This window comes from Aphelocoma coerulescens, chromosome 8 (assembly GCF_041296385.1).
Source record: "Aphelocoma coerulescens isolate FSJ_1873_10779 chromosome 8, UR_Acoe_1.0, whole genome shotgun sequence".
Classification (NCBI taxonomy): domain Eukaryota; kingdom Metazoa; phylum Chordata; class Aves; order Passeriformes; family Corvidae; genus Aphelocoma; species Aphelocoma coerulescens.
Genome location: NC_091022.1, coordinates 23,966,840 through 23,982,749, shown reverse-complemented (window position 1 = coordinate 23,982,749; position 15,910 = coordinate 23,966,840). Strand labels below are relative to the sequence as shown.

At 41.7% G+C, this 15,910-nt stretch overlaps 1 protein-coding gene and 1 long non-coding RNA gene across 5 annotated transcripts in view; one reads left to right on the top strand and one right to left on the bottom strand.

The window, feature by feature from the left end:
- Nucleotides 1–14,582, bottom strand: part of MAST2 (microtubule associated serine/threonine kinase 2) — a 185,919-nt gene extending 171,337 nt beyond the window's left edge. For all 4 annotated transcript variants that reach the window (XM_069023306.1, XM_069023297.1, XM_069023301.1 and 1 more), the window contains exon 1: nucleotides 14,339–14,582. In XM_069023306.1, the coding sequence (XP_068879407.1) occupies nucleotides 14,339–14,506 (168 nt within the window). In that variant the 5' untranslated portion in view covers nucleotides 14,507–14,582. The remainder of the gene's footprint in view (nucleotides 1–14,338) is intronic.
- A 183-nt stretch (nucleotides 14,583–14,765) lies between these two features.
- LOC138114152 (uncharacterized) lies at nucleotides 14,766–15,862 on the top strand. The gene is made up of 2 exons (XR_011152505.1): nucleotides 14,766–14,831; nucleotides 15,373–15,862. It is a non-coding gene; the product is annotated as an uncharacterized lncRNA (long non-coding RNA).
- Nucleotides 15,863–15,910: the final 48 nt, after the last annotated feature.

Sequence of the window (15,910 nt, the reverse complement as noted above, 5' to 3'; positions counted from 1 at the left end):
ATTGTATCAGCTTGAATGTTTGGTACTTACATGAAAACACAAATGGCTTAAACAAAGTATTCAATCCTACTTCAAGATCTCCCCAACAGCGAAAAGGGAAGAGTAATTCTTGAACCCAGCTTGTAAATGCCTAAAGCCAAATGAATTTCATCAAGGGAAGAAGAAGAAACAGAGCCTCCAAAGTGTGTATCAGACTTCACAGAGGCTCAAAGAAACCACTATCAATCTATCAAGACTCCAAACCCCACACCAGGCTCAGTAGCTGCACTGACAACAAAACCAGTCTGAACAAAGACACTGAGCATTAAGGCCACATCATTCCTTTATCATTGCTCTTCTAGCCTGAGTATTGCAAACCTTAGAAGGTTGTATTGAGCAGGGAAATTAACTCCTGGCCAGATAAAACAAAACAACTCTATAATTCATCAGCCTTACTCATACGCTGTCAGGATTAAAAGAAAAAGGACCCCCAAAAAGGGATTTGTAATAAAATTTGATTTTATAAGACATCAAAACACCTTCTCTCTGAAGATTTTCTTTCAACAGACTCAAATGATGTGCCAAGCATGTGACGTGTCCCAACATCACTGACTAGGATTACTGCAAGTTCTCTTGACCATCCTGTGTGTTATCAAATACTCATTCATCTTCTTTATTCTTGTCTATTAGGTTTTACATGGTTAAACAGAGGTGCACATTTAGATTTGCTAAAGACCATAATACACAGCATTAGCAAACAAAACTTTCCTTGCTTGTCAGCTCCTTACAGATTTATTCAGGTATTTATTACAAAGAAAACACTGAACTGAACACCTCAATACAACTAAGCTGTGAGACAGACTAGAAGGGGAACTGCTCCTGGAACCAGGCAAGCAGCAGAAACAGCTGTATTTTAATCTGTGCAGGCAAAGAAACCTATGATTTCATATTGGCTACAAAAAGGAGACTTACCAGAGCATTCCACAGGGCACCTTGATTCCCTGCAACACTGATGCTCATTTAGGAACTTTCAGATCTCCAACTATATTGGGTTTTGTGCACGTTACATTGTCTCACTGTCTCATTCACGGGAAAGAATGAACCAACATAAAATACCTAATACCTGAGTAAATTCTGTTTAATGCCCATTAAAATGTTACAATCTAATTAATTTTCATTTGGAATGTAAATTCCCTGGTTTTTAGGGACAGAGATGAACAAAACCTAGTGATAAGTTTTAACTTCATTCAGCTTACACAAACAAACAATTGCTTCATAGCAATAGAACCAGGAAGAAAGTTTCATCTGATTTTACACATTTCAGACAGGAACCTCCAGGCTGCATTGGAAAAACTGAGATGTTATCTGTATTAATATTTGATTCTTGACCCAAAACAATATAGACTTTTCTATGTCTAAGGTACAAATAAAATAAATTTTAAATCAAAATACTAGCTGAAAATACAAAGTTTGACAAGCAAACAATAACAGTGTATTAAAATGTGTGTACTGTATAAAAATTACTTATCTACTAATAATGCAGAGTTCTAATCTTGTTTTGCAAAAAGCAATTTCCAAAGAAAAATGTTTGAAGTACAATCTCAAATAAAATATCTGTTGGTCCAGTATGAGACATTGCCCTTAAAAAACTGGCCCAAGACTAAAGAGGCCAGAGGAATAGCCCAACTGCTATTCCAAGGTTTGTTTCAAATGAAGCTGCCTACAAAGAAAATTAAAAGTAACTCATAAACTGAACTTTGTTGGAGTATCACTCAGGTGAGCTCAAGGGACTTTTCTAATCAGACATTCAGTGGCTACTTACAGATGTGTAATACAATTTTAAGACTTGAGAATAACTGTTAAAGCTCACTTGAATAGCAAATATTGCAGAAAGAAAAGTATGAAACCAGAAAACACAACAGGAATCTGCTTTAGCAACACTAATATTTTTGGCCAGGATTCTTTTATGCATCACAGATATGACCTGAACAGTAGTAGTAGTGAAACCATCTGTAGTTAGACAGAGGTTTCTGGCAAAATAAAATGTAACAAAAACCAGTGGACTGCTGAGAGTTAGAACAGTATCTGTTCATATACATGACAAAGAGAGACCAAGATGTAATTTAATCTGGTATTATTATCACTGAGGAGGATCTCTATTTGCAGTATGAAAAAAAAAATTTTTTTTGTGAAAGTTCCAACCCTCTGGCATCAATATTTTTGTTTCCATGAACCATCTGCAACCTTCTCACTTCCTACCGCAAATGAGATAAGCAGATCGATTCAGAGCCAAAAATAAGAAGCACTTGTGTGAAATTTTCCTGAGAACAAATTTTCCCTGAGATTCAACACCAGATATGCATGTATAGAAGAGGGAAAAAAATTACTATTTTATTATAAAACTGTAAATACATTTACCAGTGGCTTTAGACTTGAATGAAATTAAGTCAACCCTTGGACACGCAATAAATGCTTAGTCCTTAGCTTCTCTTAATAGAAGTCCCATTAAATAGCAGTCAAAGATAAACTAATTCACAATTCTTATCAATGTCTGCACAAACAAATGGAGACACTATAATCTGCACAAAAGCTTCTCCTCACCAAGCAGTGTAATACAGTTCCATCACAAAGGAACAAAAGCCAAAATTTTTTCAAGGACAAGACGTATTTCTTCCCTTCTGCCTGAGAACAGGAACAATGTCCAAGTGTTAGGTTTATGAACACCACCGTGCCTTGAGCTCTAACAAAGACTGGAGTCAGCAGACACTTTTGCTAAAGTGCCTGCTAAACTGGCAAAACAACCCTGTAAACAGAATCTCCTCTGTCCTAAAAACAGGGATTAATGTAAATGTCAAAGAATATACAAATAACTAAATGAATGAATAATTTAACTTTCAGGGTCATATTTTTGTCACCTTCATACTGCACAGGTCCAAATTAAGTCAATTAATAAAAACATAGTTGCTACTAATATGTCACTGCATCCATCTATGCCTGGATGCTTAAACATCTAAATGCCTTCCGTCACTGCAGTAACCATACAACTCATTTATAAGATTTCTCTAAAACAGTGATTATAATTTATTCATTCTGTCTTTAATCTTCTGGGGCTGTTCAGAACACTTGACATCAGTTCTGACTACCTCATTTCCTTCTCAGTGTCTTTTCTCAAGTTCCATATTAAAATGTTATTTTTATGATAAAATGCTTGTAAATACACTAAGTATCAAATTGTGTGATTTTAGGAACTAATAAACCTGTTTTAATTACTAGGCATTCCATTTTTGAGATGACATTTCCTTGCTCTGGGGCATTATAAAAGCTCCTTTACAATAAAACTGGAGTAAGATACAGTCATAAGAAGAGCTGCTGCTAGTCCTCGGTGAACAGAGGACATGCAACTACCAGATTAACAGAACAAACATCAAAGAAACGTTGCTAGACATGAAATTATTTCACTGTCTATGGGTGCATTTTTTCCAAGTAGCACCCCACGTTGACATTACACACTCTTTCTTGTCCAGTTTTGTCTTTCCTAGAGTTTAACACTTTGCTTGCATTAGTGAAGTTGGATTCTCTGAAAGCTGCGTAGAAGACAAAGGTAGTTTTGCCATTTGTGTACTTGCTTTGTAAGAACAAACTGTTTTTTAAGAAAGAGTGCATGGAAAAGCAATTTGATTATTCTGAGCTGTATGCCCTTGAATGCAAAGAGAAGCAAATCTCTAGTTTAGCAGCTGGGATATCTGGAGATCATAGAATCATATATTGGTTTGGATTAGAAGAGACTTTTAAAGATCATCCAGTTCCAACCCCCTTCCCATGGGCAAGGACACCTTTCACTAGATCAAGCTGTTTGAAATCCCCTCCAACATGACCTTGAACCCTTCCAGGGAGGGGGCATCTACCACCTCTTAGCAACCTATTCCAGTGTGTCACCACACTCTTTGTAATAATTTCTTTCTTAGGTCTAACCTAAATCAACCCTCCTTCAGTTTTAAACCGTTACCCCTTGTCCTATCCCAACAGGCCCCACTAAAAGAACTCCACATGCACAGGGAGACAGCCTTCCTAGAAACATGGAACCATGCTAAAACCATTTGCAGAGTCTAACTCAGGTGTTTGTGCAGTCCTTCTGCATATGTATGACCCTGAGTGGGATGAAAACAACCTGCAGAGGTAGCAGCACCAAGTGCCCATTATACATAGTACCAAAAAGGCATATTAGAAAACTAATAGAAAACTAGGTTTTTTAAATCATTATTATTGAGCTCAAAGCATGACAGCTGTATTTTTAAAGGATAAAAGGAAAACAGGCTTGGGCATCAATTAATCACTCTGACAAATACAGCATTTCATAGAAGTCTTCAAGCTTCCTGAAATGCAGCTGTAATGTTTTCTCAAGTTTTCATCTCATGGAATGAATTCCCCTCACTCCTTGGTGGATGTATCTTTTCCACTTAGTTTTTGTTTAACAAAAACACTTTTTGATTAACTGTTTAACAAAAACAGTTTTTGATTAACAAAACACTACAAAGTGTCTCAAGTTTAGGTCTAACTGCACACATAATTTAGTCTTTAGCAAAACTGCCTTCAGTATGCTGCAGGCCAGCATTTGTTTACCGCTGTAACCTTTCTGTACTGTCTCTTCCACCCTGGAAGACAATCTGCTCTGAGAACTCTTCCATCAAATCCCATAGGGGAAATTCAACAGGGCTGGCAGGACCTACACAATCTATTACTGGTTTTTAATCCTGTTGTGCTGGCAGCTAACACATCCAAGTGATAAACACACACAGTGTATATTGGGCTAATTTCCTCAAGACAGCTCAGAGTCACTGCAGGAAGTTAGGATTAGATGAATGAGCCCCATAGAAGCAAAAACTTCGCTGGAAATCTGTCTGAATGGATTGCTGGGTGTTTGGACAATGAGCAGATACTGGAAGGTGCATTCCAGAAGTGTACTGAAAATCAGTTTTTTATTATAACTCTTGTTAAGTATTTTTACCATTAGCTGAATTAGCTGATATGTCAAATACCTACAAGAGTTTCAGAACACAGCATGACTCAGTAAATGTCAAGACAAAAATTATCCAAGTATCAATCAATTAACTAATTAACTTATTTTGGCTACAAATAGCTGAGAATGTTTATGGCAGATTACTTGTCACACCATATAACAAAAAACATTAGAGAAAATCTTCCTATATAGACAGCTCACGAGGACATTTGTGGACTGAAACTGAATCAGAAATTACATTTCAAAACTTCTTACACTCCCCACAGTCCAACCTCAACAGTTGAAGCCATCTGCATCTGGAAATTTAAACACGTACATGGAATGTTTTGAATTGCTGTCTTGCTTTTACATTCATAAAAATCCAGACCAACTAAAAGGTTTTAGAATGTGTTTTATTGGTAGAAGTGTTTACTATATGTATAACAAAAAGTGAAAATATTTACGATGCAACTCCAAGAGCAAAGACAGTATTTTTTTCCTGGAAAGAAACACAGCATCATCCTATTTTCCATGTACATAATGGACTCCATTAACACTAGAGCAATTGCAAATAGCAAAAAAATTATAAGCTAGACAGCTAGACTTCCAAATTATTGCTAGGCTGTCAATCTTGAACCCTCTTCCCTCACTGCACTGTAATGTGCATTTATAACAGAACATTTGAAAATAACTTCTGACAGATTACTAGATTTAGGGTTCGTGGGACCTAAGCTGTAAGTTAAATAAAAACCTCACAGAAAACACATCTTAGAGGAAGAGCAAATTAAAAAGTTCTAAATCTGGTTTCAAAGGTAGTTTTTTTGAGTGTCCGTGGACTTGGTTTCTTACTTCAAAGAGCAGCATTTTCACCAGGCTTCAAACAGTACTACATCACTACAAAAATACACTAACCACAGCACATCATTATTTGATGTGGAAATGAAATCACTGAGACTCTTTATGACCTCTCCATTTATCTATTGTGGTTCTTGAGGAACCAAGTCTTGCTGGGTGATAAAGCATTTTGGTTTAGTCTCAAATAGTTCACCAGCCTGGTGGTCTTCACTGCTTCATTAGCTTCAGCTACTCAGCTTCCATGAATAGGAATTAAACAAGACTTTAAAAAAAACTTTTATTTCACATCTACAATAATCCACTGCATTTCTTATAAGCACTAAAGCTATGTTGGCTTATGGCAGGCAGCATGGGCAATAAAAAATATCTATCAGAGAAAAATAAAGAATTGCCCTTTCTAGAGACTCTCAACAACTACCTTGACAGGCAGGACAACATTCACACTCTGTGCTGCAAGAAGGCAGATGAGCCTGCTCAAGAAGTCAACTACTAGGTGTAAAGTGACTAACACATACCCATTCCTCCAACACAAGACATTTGGATATATTGCTTGGTTTCCCAAAGCCTCCAGTCAGGAATATATCCAAAATCTTTGAGTGTTTTGCAGCTGCCTAATCCCAGCCTTGGACAGCACCCCACTGATATCCTCAAGTGCTCTGTAACAAACAGTAAGTAGCAGCAGCTTTCCCCTTAAGGCTAATAATTATTCTAAAGACAAGCAGTGCCACACCAAACCCAGGCACTTCTGATAGAAGAACTCTCTTGGCTCCTTCACTTCTATTCCACTTTTGGACAAGAAATGCAGTGTACTGTATCTCTCCACTGCCTGCTTAGCTATTCTAATATGCAAGATATGAAATTAATGTGGCTAATACAATATTTGTTCTTACTCTTCACTTGTGACAGGAAATCGAAATCCCACATGGGCAAGCTGAATCATCTAAGCTGCTGATGCAATGCCTACCTAGTTATTGATTTACACAAAAGAGATTTGTCCATTAATACTCAACTCTGAGAGAAGTGACAATTCTCTTTTCTCAGGCTAGAGAAGTGCCATCAACCCTCTGGTGCCATTCTGCTCTTACCTAACAAGCCCATTGCAGAATCTGTCACTTGACTCCACATCCCTTTTGTCTGCATCTGGACTTATCTTTTGGCTCAATTCTATTATTATCTAATAAGCACATTACAGAATTGATTCCCTAATTCTATTCCACTTTGCCTGCTTTTAGATGACTCTTTCCCTCAGTCACTTTTTCAGCGCCCCATACTTTTTAACATTAGCATGAACACACAAGTGAACTCAGAGGAACAGGTCACCAGGAGCTGCCATCTCTGCTCGATGAGGACACAGAAAGGCAAAACCATGGCTGATGAACAAGTCAGGCAGAAGTAGCTTCTGGCTACTGCTGATCAAGAATCAGTTTATGGTAGGCAGTGAGACACACCTATGGGGCACTGACAGGTTTGTTCTTTCTGGTTTCTTTTCCTGCCTCCTCAGAAAAAAGACAGAGAAGAAAACAAAGAGAACCATGCATGCTATAAGAGAACAGCTGATTCCTCCACAGCTACACCGTGGTTTCTTCATTACCTTTATTTCTCCATAGAGAAGGGAATAAACTTCAGAAAATAAAGTCTGAGGATGAGTAAGAATGCCTGCCAGCCAACCATGCACTCTGGTTACCCATATTAGAAGCTCCATAGACTAGAATTGTGCATATTTTTATTAGAAAAGAGCACTTATTTTTTGCTTTCTTCCTGTCATAAAAAAGACAGCTAAACAGCAACAAAGGAAGATGAGAAAAGGAAGTCTGAGGTCTGCAAATAGTAACTGAGTTTTTAATGGCAAGTTACAACCACAGGTTGTAAGTTAGGAGTCTTTACCAATGTCCTCCTTAGGAACTTACTTTAGCTCCCTTGAAAAAAGAAGCACAAGTCAGAACTACCCTAAAATCAACCCTAAACAACAATGTCGCAGAACAGGTGGCAATAAGCATTTAAGTAAACAGATGATTCCTGATCTTCTAGAAGTCAGCAGCACTCCATCCCTCCTTTGATAAGAAGGGGCAATGATGTTTACAGAACATACTTGTTTATGATTAACCTATATTTGCTTTTATGGAATATGTAATGTGAATAGTAAAAACTACACTTGATTGCAAATGCAATCTGCATTGCTAGCAATAAGTCCATTTGATTCGGTTCAAATAAACTTCCATCTTCTTAAGTTGCATCCCAGCTTGTAGGTTTTGACATGAAGTTATAAAAAACAGCTTTGAGTGTTGTGAGCTGTTACTCACAGGGCCCATGGCTGGGGGAGCTGCAACAGATCTGTAGAGAAAACCGAGAAGCAAAGTGCCAATCGAACTCCAAAAGCTTTATTCTTCACTTGTCAATCAAAAGGGAAGACTCATGGTAGAAATAACCAAAGGACATCAAACTGTTCTGCAGTCTACATAGAGGGCTCATCACAACAAGGATACTGCCTTTACTAGCACTGATGTCACCTAGAGGGAAAAGAAAAGAAAAAACTTATTATATTTGAAGCACAGAAGTTCTAATTAGGAAAAAAGAAAGATCTCTTCAGTTTCCAGGCTTGCCACGCAGCAAGCATGGTAACAGCTTCTCTGCAGCTGTGGAGACAAAATAAATCTGAGTAGCACTCTGGGGTTTGGCCAGTTTTTCCCTGCTGGTCACTGAGTGCTTTCCAAAAAAGAACAGGGTTGAGAAGTCAGTGGAAAAGATCCTTTGCTATTCCTTCCAAGAAAAAAAAAAGAAGCAAAATATAATGACAACATGAAAGGAGTAATAAGCTTTCTAGCCTACCGTTTATAAGTAGTCTTGGACCAATTTGCATGATTTTACTCATAGATGGAGGAGAAATATCCACATATGCATAATGTTACAAAACCCTCTCTCATATGACACACCCAACTGTGGCAATGCAATCCCCAAAATTGTAAAAATGCAAGTATCAAACATAGTGAAGGAGGAAGCTTGTCTGCGATCACACTATTCCAGGCTGCTGCCAGAATATTACCTGGGTTTGGCACACACTCCAAGAACAATCAAGAGGGAAAAGCACAGAGTTCTAGAAGCAAAAGAACTCAGTGTCTTCTGTTCCAAGCAAAGCTCAATTTTACATTTCAAATACTTCTACATGGAAAAGAGATCAGATAGTAGAGAATTTTTACTGCCTGTGCTAGCACAGGCATATTCCACAGCTGAAAGTTGGCCATTAGACAAAACAAGCGTTGAAATAAGATGTCATTTGGTTTTCTAATGGCAGGAATAATTAAACATTGGCTGAGTTTTAAGAAGAGGTGACAAACACACCATGATCTAATGCTAAGATAAGATCAATTTCTCAGAGAGATGTTTTAATTTATCTTTCAGGAAAGCTCCAAAGACTGTCCATGTGGGGCAATCACACTGGATAACCTCAGTATTCCATTTTGGCTTGGGACATAAAAGACCTACAAGGTTTCAAAGACAGGTGGAGAAAAAGGAATATTTTTATTACTCTCAGAAAGCTTGTAGCACTACAGTTCAAGAGACAGTCATTGTTAAGTGAATTGATTGTAAGTCAGCTTGTTCAAAGATCATGAAATAGATTTTTTCAAGCAGAAATTACTAAATGTACTGGCTGAGGAACACACAGGATCTTCAGGTAGGTAAAAATTTACAGCTGGAGGTAGCCCACTGCACTGATTGCCCTATAGAAGGGGCTCTCCAACACAAAACTAAGTTGGACTAAGGAGGTTATTGGCCTATCTCTGTATTATGTTTGCAGTTTCCCTGCTAGCATCAGTTGAACATTTCCTATACAACAAACAGACACAGCAGGGGAGCCTTCAGGTTTACAAACTTTTCAGTCCAGCTCTTCATGAGCAGCAGTTGAATTTAACTTTATACACAACAAATGGTCCATCTACCCCAAAATCCTGCCTCTACAACTTGCAGTCCCTCAACCAGCCCCTTAGACTGCTGAGATTCTGCTACTGTTTCCCCCTCCATCTCTCATTAATTAACAAAGCCACAAAGTCGTGGAATCTACTGATAAATCCTTCCCTGGCCACCCACAGCAAGAGAGGGAAGCTTGTCAAAATTGATGGGGTCTGCTTCTGTTCCCTCACCTTGTCACATCTCCAAGCAAGCACCCCTGGGTAGCACTCACTAGTTCCCTGCATGCCTTTAGAGCAGAAAATGTCATTCAGTGATGCTCAGTATTCTCTATTTCTACTCTCTGACTCTCAACCTCCATCCCACTAGACCTGCCACAATACTTCAGTTTTTCTCATGTCTGTTTATTGTCCTTCTGCTTTCAGAGGAAGATAGCATTTAGATATGTTAGGGACACATTAGCACCCACTCCTCATGGAAAAAAAATAACAAAGACATTCCACCCAGACAAGTGAAAGGAAGCATAATGCATTTGCCCCACTCCAATGTTCTCCCAGATTATAGCTGATTTCAGTTGTTTTCCTCAGGTGGATCCAGTCTACCTATTAAATAATCTTCACTCCTAATTTCCTCCTTTGCATCTATTACATCCCTTGAGGAAAAAAAAATAGAAAATACACGTATTACCTTTAGCATGAAGATTCACCTCTTGTAAAGCCTGAGTCATCACTTGATACCAGAGGATACAGTGAGTTGCTGTTTGCTACCTACCCTCTGCAGACCAACCACGGTCTTGTACAATTCCATCATAAACCTTTACAGCCATCTCTTCTAGAAAATGAAGAATCCTTTCTATGAGGACTTTGTCTTCTACCTGAAGTAGGAAATGCTAATAAAAGCAGCTCTGACAAATACTGGTTATCATCCATGTGAAATCTTTCACTACAAATATCACAGCATTTAAAACTAATTATGTCAGCATGATATGGAAACAGATAGTGCTTGAAGTATGCCTCTGGATGAGGGTGACTGTCATTCATAAGCAACAATCACTTTCACCTCAACTTCCCATTTTTCTCCTTCAATGCAGTCAGCAAACATACAATGATTAAGCTGATCCGTTATGGAAATCCAAGTGGTCTGTGTTTGACAAAGACGCCCTCACTCAATGAAACTAAACGGTCACAGGGTAAGAAAGACAATTTAGTCATGAATTAATGATGGGTGAACAGGAAATAAGTTGGAGGAATTGGCCTTTTTCCCAAAAAAAGAAGGATCACCAGTGGAGTCTTGCAAGGGTCTCTTCTGGGATTAACACCTTCCATACTTTAAAGCAAAATCTAGCAAAGAAGTTTGACACTTACGTGACAGAGTTTGCTGACAATGCTTAAAGTTATTCAAGGTTGCAAAAGCAATGGCCAGACATCTGAAGAAGACTTTAATGATACTGTTTAAGTGGGCTGTAAAACAGCAGGTAAATGTAAAGTGATGCACAGTATTAAAAAAAAACACAATACGTACACAGTGACAAATTCTGAACTAGTTATTACTGCTTAAAAGAGTGACTAGAGTTATCAAAGTTCCACAAGTGCCAACTCAATGCTTAAAGATTGTCAAGAAAAAGCAGGCAGAAGATTAAAGAATGAAACCGAATATGCCATGTAAGTTTACTGGGTGGCATATGCTGAAATACTGTAGCTGCTCCTGGTTATTGTAACCCCACACCATTCCTTGGATTCCTGCACCACTGTCTCCAATCAGGAACACACCTGCAAGAGGTGCAAAGAAGACAGCAAGGACAATGAAAGGGTCACTTCTTTCTGAAATGGCTCTGGAAAAGTCACAATCAAGGGATGGTAAATAAAAGTCATCAACCCGTAAGTCACACAGAATAACATGGGTTCTCTTTTTCACTGCCTCTTCCAATACAAGAAGTAACAAGCAAGGCATGAAGCCAAGCAGGCAGAAAGTTTAAAAGCAAACAAAAATAAGTGTTTTTTCCACACAAAATGTGTTTAAGCCCTACAACTCAGCCACAGGATGTTGTGGATGCTACAAGCATACATGACTTCAAATAGTGATTGGACAAATTCATAGAAGAAAAAACCCACTGGGGGCTCTAAAAACAAATATCACCTCTAGTTCCGGAAACCTATGAGCCACAAATTACTGGAGGCTGGGAGAGGCATTTCCTCAATATACACTATACTCTTCTCCAAGCATCTGTTCCTGGCAGCTCGGAGAGGCAGGATACTGGGCGAGAGGGATCTTTAATGTGACCAAGTACAGTCATTCTCACATTCTTGCGTAACTCACGAGAAAGTGCAAACATTAATCGTATGCACGTCGGAACTATAAGCACTGCAAAGGACCAGATTTTCAAAGGCCTTCAGGTCAGTACAGTGATTAACTGCTGCAGTCACAGTTTGATAAGGACTTCTTTCAACACTAGAGCAGCTTAGCCTCTCCCAGCCACAGACTCGTGCAAATGTATGGCAAACAAAGAGATCTGAATTCAATCCAGAACGGTTCGCTGCAGCTGTGCACACTGTTGCACTGGCACTGCTGAGGGCATGTTACAGGCTTGGAAACAACAGGGCTACTTAAATCAGAAGTGGCCCCAAAGGAAATACTTCTCAAGCTACAAGATGGATCAGTGAAAATGGAGTATCTCTGTCTTCTGGATCTCAGAAGGCCTTTTTTACCACACACACACACTACCAACTACCGACATTTAAATAAACACTGGATTATTGATATTAAAGACAGAAATGCTGTTTGTTACATTTGTCCAACAAATTCATTTCTCTGCAGTTGTTTACCACACTTACAAAACCTTAAATGAAAGAAACAAGGGGAGAGGGGGTGAGAGGTTCTCCTTAAAAGTTTGGGGAGTATCTCACACATGGTTGAGTAGAAGCTTTCTTAACTTTAGCTGAAAAACTCCTCCTCCATCCACCAAATACCTGCCAGCACACAAAGATCTGCTCTTACAAGTCACATCAGGTCCCAGTCAGAGCACCCAAGTCAAACACAAATTGGCACTATCTCCCATTAAAAAGCCTTGCACATCTCAAAAACTGATAGTTCTGAATTTGCAGCCTTCCCTGGTTTGCAGCATTGGGGTTGTTTTGATGAAGCTTCCCAAGTGTTCAGTACATTATTCAATACATGGCAAGTTCTGTGTCCACGATTTGTAAGTTTCATTCACACTACCAAGAACGGAAAAATTTTCTTCAATTTCCATGTCAATGTCATAAACAATACATCAAAACAGTACAACAAACACCTTGCTATTGCATTTGGTTGCTCTACAAATTTGTCCATTTAATGGACAGCTGGGAAGATACTGGGTGACTTCTTCTGATTTTACTTTTTTTTTTTCCTGAATAAAGATTGTAGCATATCTTAATGGTTTCAGGAAAGGATAAACATCAAAAGCAGCAGCGCTTCTTAAACATCTGGCTTAATAAAGCACTAGAGAATAAAATAGTAGACCTCTCCTCTTCAAGGGCCCAGTCTGATAAACCTGTATTCAAGAGGTATCCACTAGTCCAAGCCAAAATCTAAGGCTCCTATAATTGAAGGCAATATAATAGCTGTATAAATATACAGCTTTTCTAGGAAAAAACATGCAAGAAATTATTTTCAAAATAGCATAAACCTGTGCATCTGCAACAATGACGTAAACTTAAAATACCTTTTCAAAAAAAACCCTAGTTTTTTCTCTTTGCTCCAAAAAATGGCAAAACAGAGCAATGAATTACTGCATCCTGGGAGTCTTCATACTTTTGGTATTTTCTCCTTTTCTTCCAACAAACAAAAAAATACCATTAGTTGTCACCTACATTTTTCAACTGCAAAGTGTCATCTCCCATTTTTATCTCTTGTAAAATTAGGACTACCAAACCAAAGTGTTGATGATCCTGAACTTTGGTTTAGGATCTCTTTGGTCTCTCATCCTTGTAATCTTAAGCACCAATCAGTAGATCCTATTTTTGTGGGTATGAAAGACATGAAAGTGGACATACTGAACTTACACACTCTCACATGTAACAAGCCTGTGCATTTTCAAGTCTCTGCAAAGGTACGGTATGTTTCCTAAATAAACCACTTCTGGAATTAAGACCCAAAAATGCTGGAAAATGCATCGTAATTATCATCACGACTAGGAGCGACCTAAGGAGGGTTACTAGAAAGATGCATTCTGTGATTAGTAACACCAGCCAGCACACAGCACACACCCGATTTCACTGCATCCTCCCTCGCCTTTCCCGGCACGCGGGCAGACTCCCGGCACGGCGGCTCCCGCACCACTCACTCACGCCACGCCGTCAGCACCGACACGGACACGCCACCGCTCCCACCCTTCCTTCTTCTGGGGGCACCTACCTGCGGGAGCGCACGGAGCGTGCGAGGATGCTCGGAGGCTGCCGCCGCACCGAGCGCCGCCGCTCCCGCCCCGCGCCCCCCTCCCCGCGGCCCCCGGCCGCTCTCCCTCGCCGGAGCGCCGCGGTCCCGGCCCGGGGCGGGCGCGGACCGGCTCCGCCACGCGGGGCGCGTCTCCATAACAACGGCGACCCCCGCCCCGCGCCCCGGCTTTACCCGCTCCGGCGCCCCCGCGACCCGGGCGTCCTCCGGCTCCTTCCTGCCGCCGCCCCCCAGCAGGGCGGCTCTGCGCTCCGCCGCGCTGCCGGACACCGCCCGCCCGGGCTCCCTCCGCGCCGGCGGCGGCGGCGCCGCTTTGTCCCCCCGAGAGCGGCCCTTCCTCATCGCGGCGGCTTCTCCTCCTCCTCCTCAGCGGCGGCACGGCCGCGGCCCCATGGCGAGCGGGGCGGGCGGCGGTCACGGAGCGCCGGGGCGGTGGGGCGGCCGCGGGCACCTGCGCGCGGGGCGCGCGGGCGCGGACATGCCGCGCGCTCCCGCTCCCGCCGCCTGTCAGCGAGCGCGGCCGCCGCGGCGCCGCCCCCGCCTCCCGCCCCGCGTGCCGCCGCTATCGCGAGAGCAGCAGGCTCGCGGCGGGGAGGAGGAGCGAGGCTCGAGGCTTGAGGGCGGGCGGGTGGCCGAGGCTGGGGGAGATTGTGCGGCCGCGCTGCAGGTAGGGCTGTCCCGGCCAGCGGTGCCCTTCCGGGGAGAACAGCCTCTGCGTCCGTGCCAGGGCTCCCTCTTAGGAGGAGGCTGGGAGGTGGGAGCTCAGGATGCGCTATGCGGGAGTGTCACGCGGGCGTGAGGGCAGCGTTTGTGTCCCACAGAATCAGACTCCCTCCCTGGCGGTATTTCAGAGCCGTCTGGATGCAGTGCTGTGCCTCGTGGTCTGGGGCGACCCTGCTTGAGCAGGGAGGTTGGAGCAGATGACCCACCGTGGTCCCTGCCAGTCTGAACCGTGCCGTGACTCTGCGATTCTGTGATTCTACAGTTCTGCGATTCTGTGAACCACAGAATGAGTCAGACGGGCAGGGACCACGGTGGGTCATCTGCTCCAACCTCCCTGCTCAAGCAGGGTCGCCCCAGACCACGAGGCACAGCACTGCATCCAGACGGCTCTGAAATACCGCCAGGGAGGGAGACTCCGCAATCTTTCTGGGCAATCTATACAAGCGTGTGGTCACCCACAGAGTAAATTTCTTCCTCATATTCAGGTAGAACTTTCTGTGCGTCATTGTGTTCCTATCATCCTGATGTGTCATCAGCTCAGATGTCCAGCAGAATCCAGCTTCCCTGTCAATAAACTCTTAATTGGTCCCGAAAATCTCGGGTGAGTGCAGGACCTTCCCAGTGGTGTTACACGTAGACGGTCACACTGGGAAAATGCCGCAGCGTTCCTCCAGCAGGACACAGTGGGACCCAAGCCCCAGGCCTGCAGTGCCTGAGTGAGTGGAGCATCTCTGGGCATCCCTCATCCCTCCACAGGAACTCTAAGCTGCAGGAGAATCCTCACCAGCTGTGCCCCTCCACTTCTTATGTTGTGGATTAAGATGTAGTTCACCATCTTCTCAGTCGAAAAAACAAACCTTCAGAGATTCATTACCTCAAGGAGTAATACGAAAATATCATCATCTTGTGTTTCATCTCAATAATTCACACCCTCTAGGTGTTTTTCTCTTCACAAATTATTTCTTGAGAGCTTAAGTTACCAGTTTCTGCATTTATTTTTCACAAAAGCAACTTCAAAGTTTT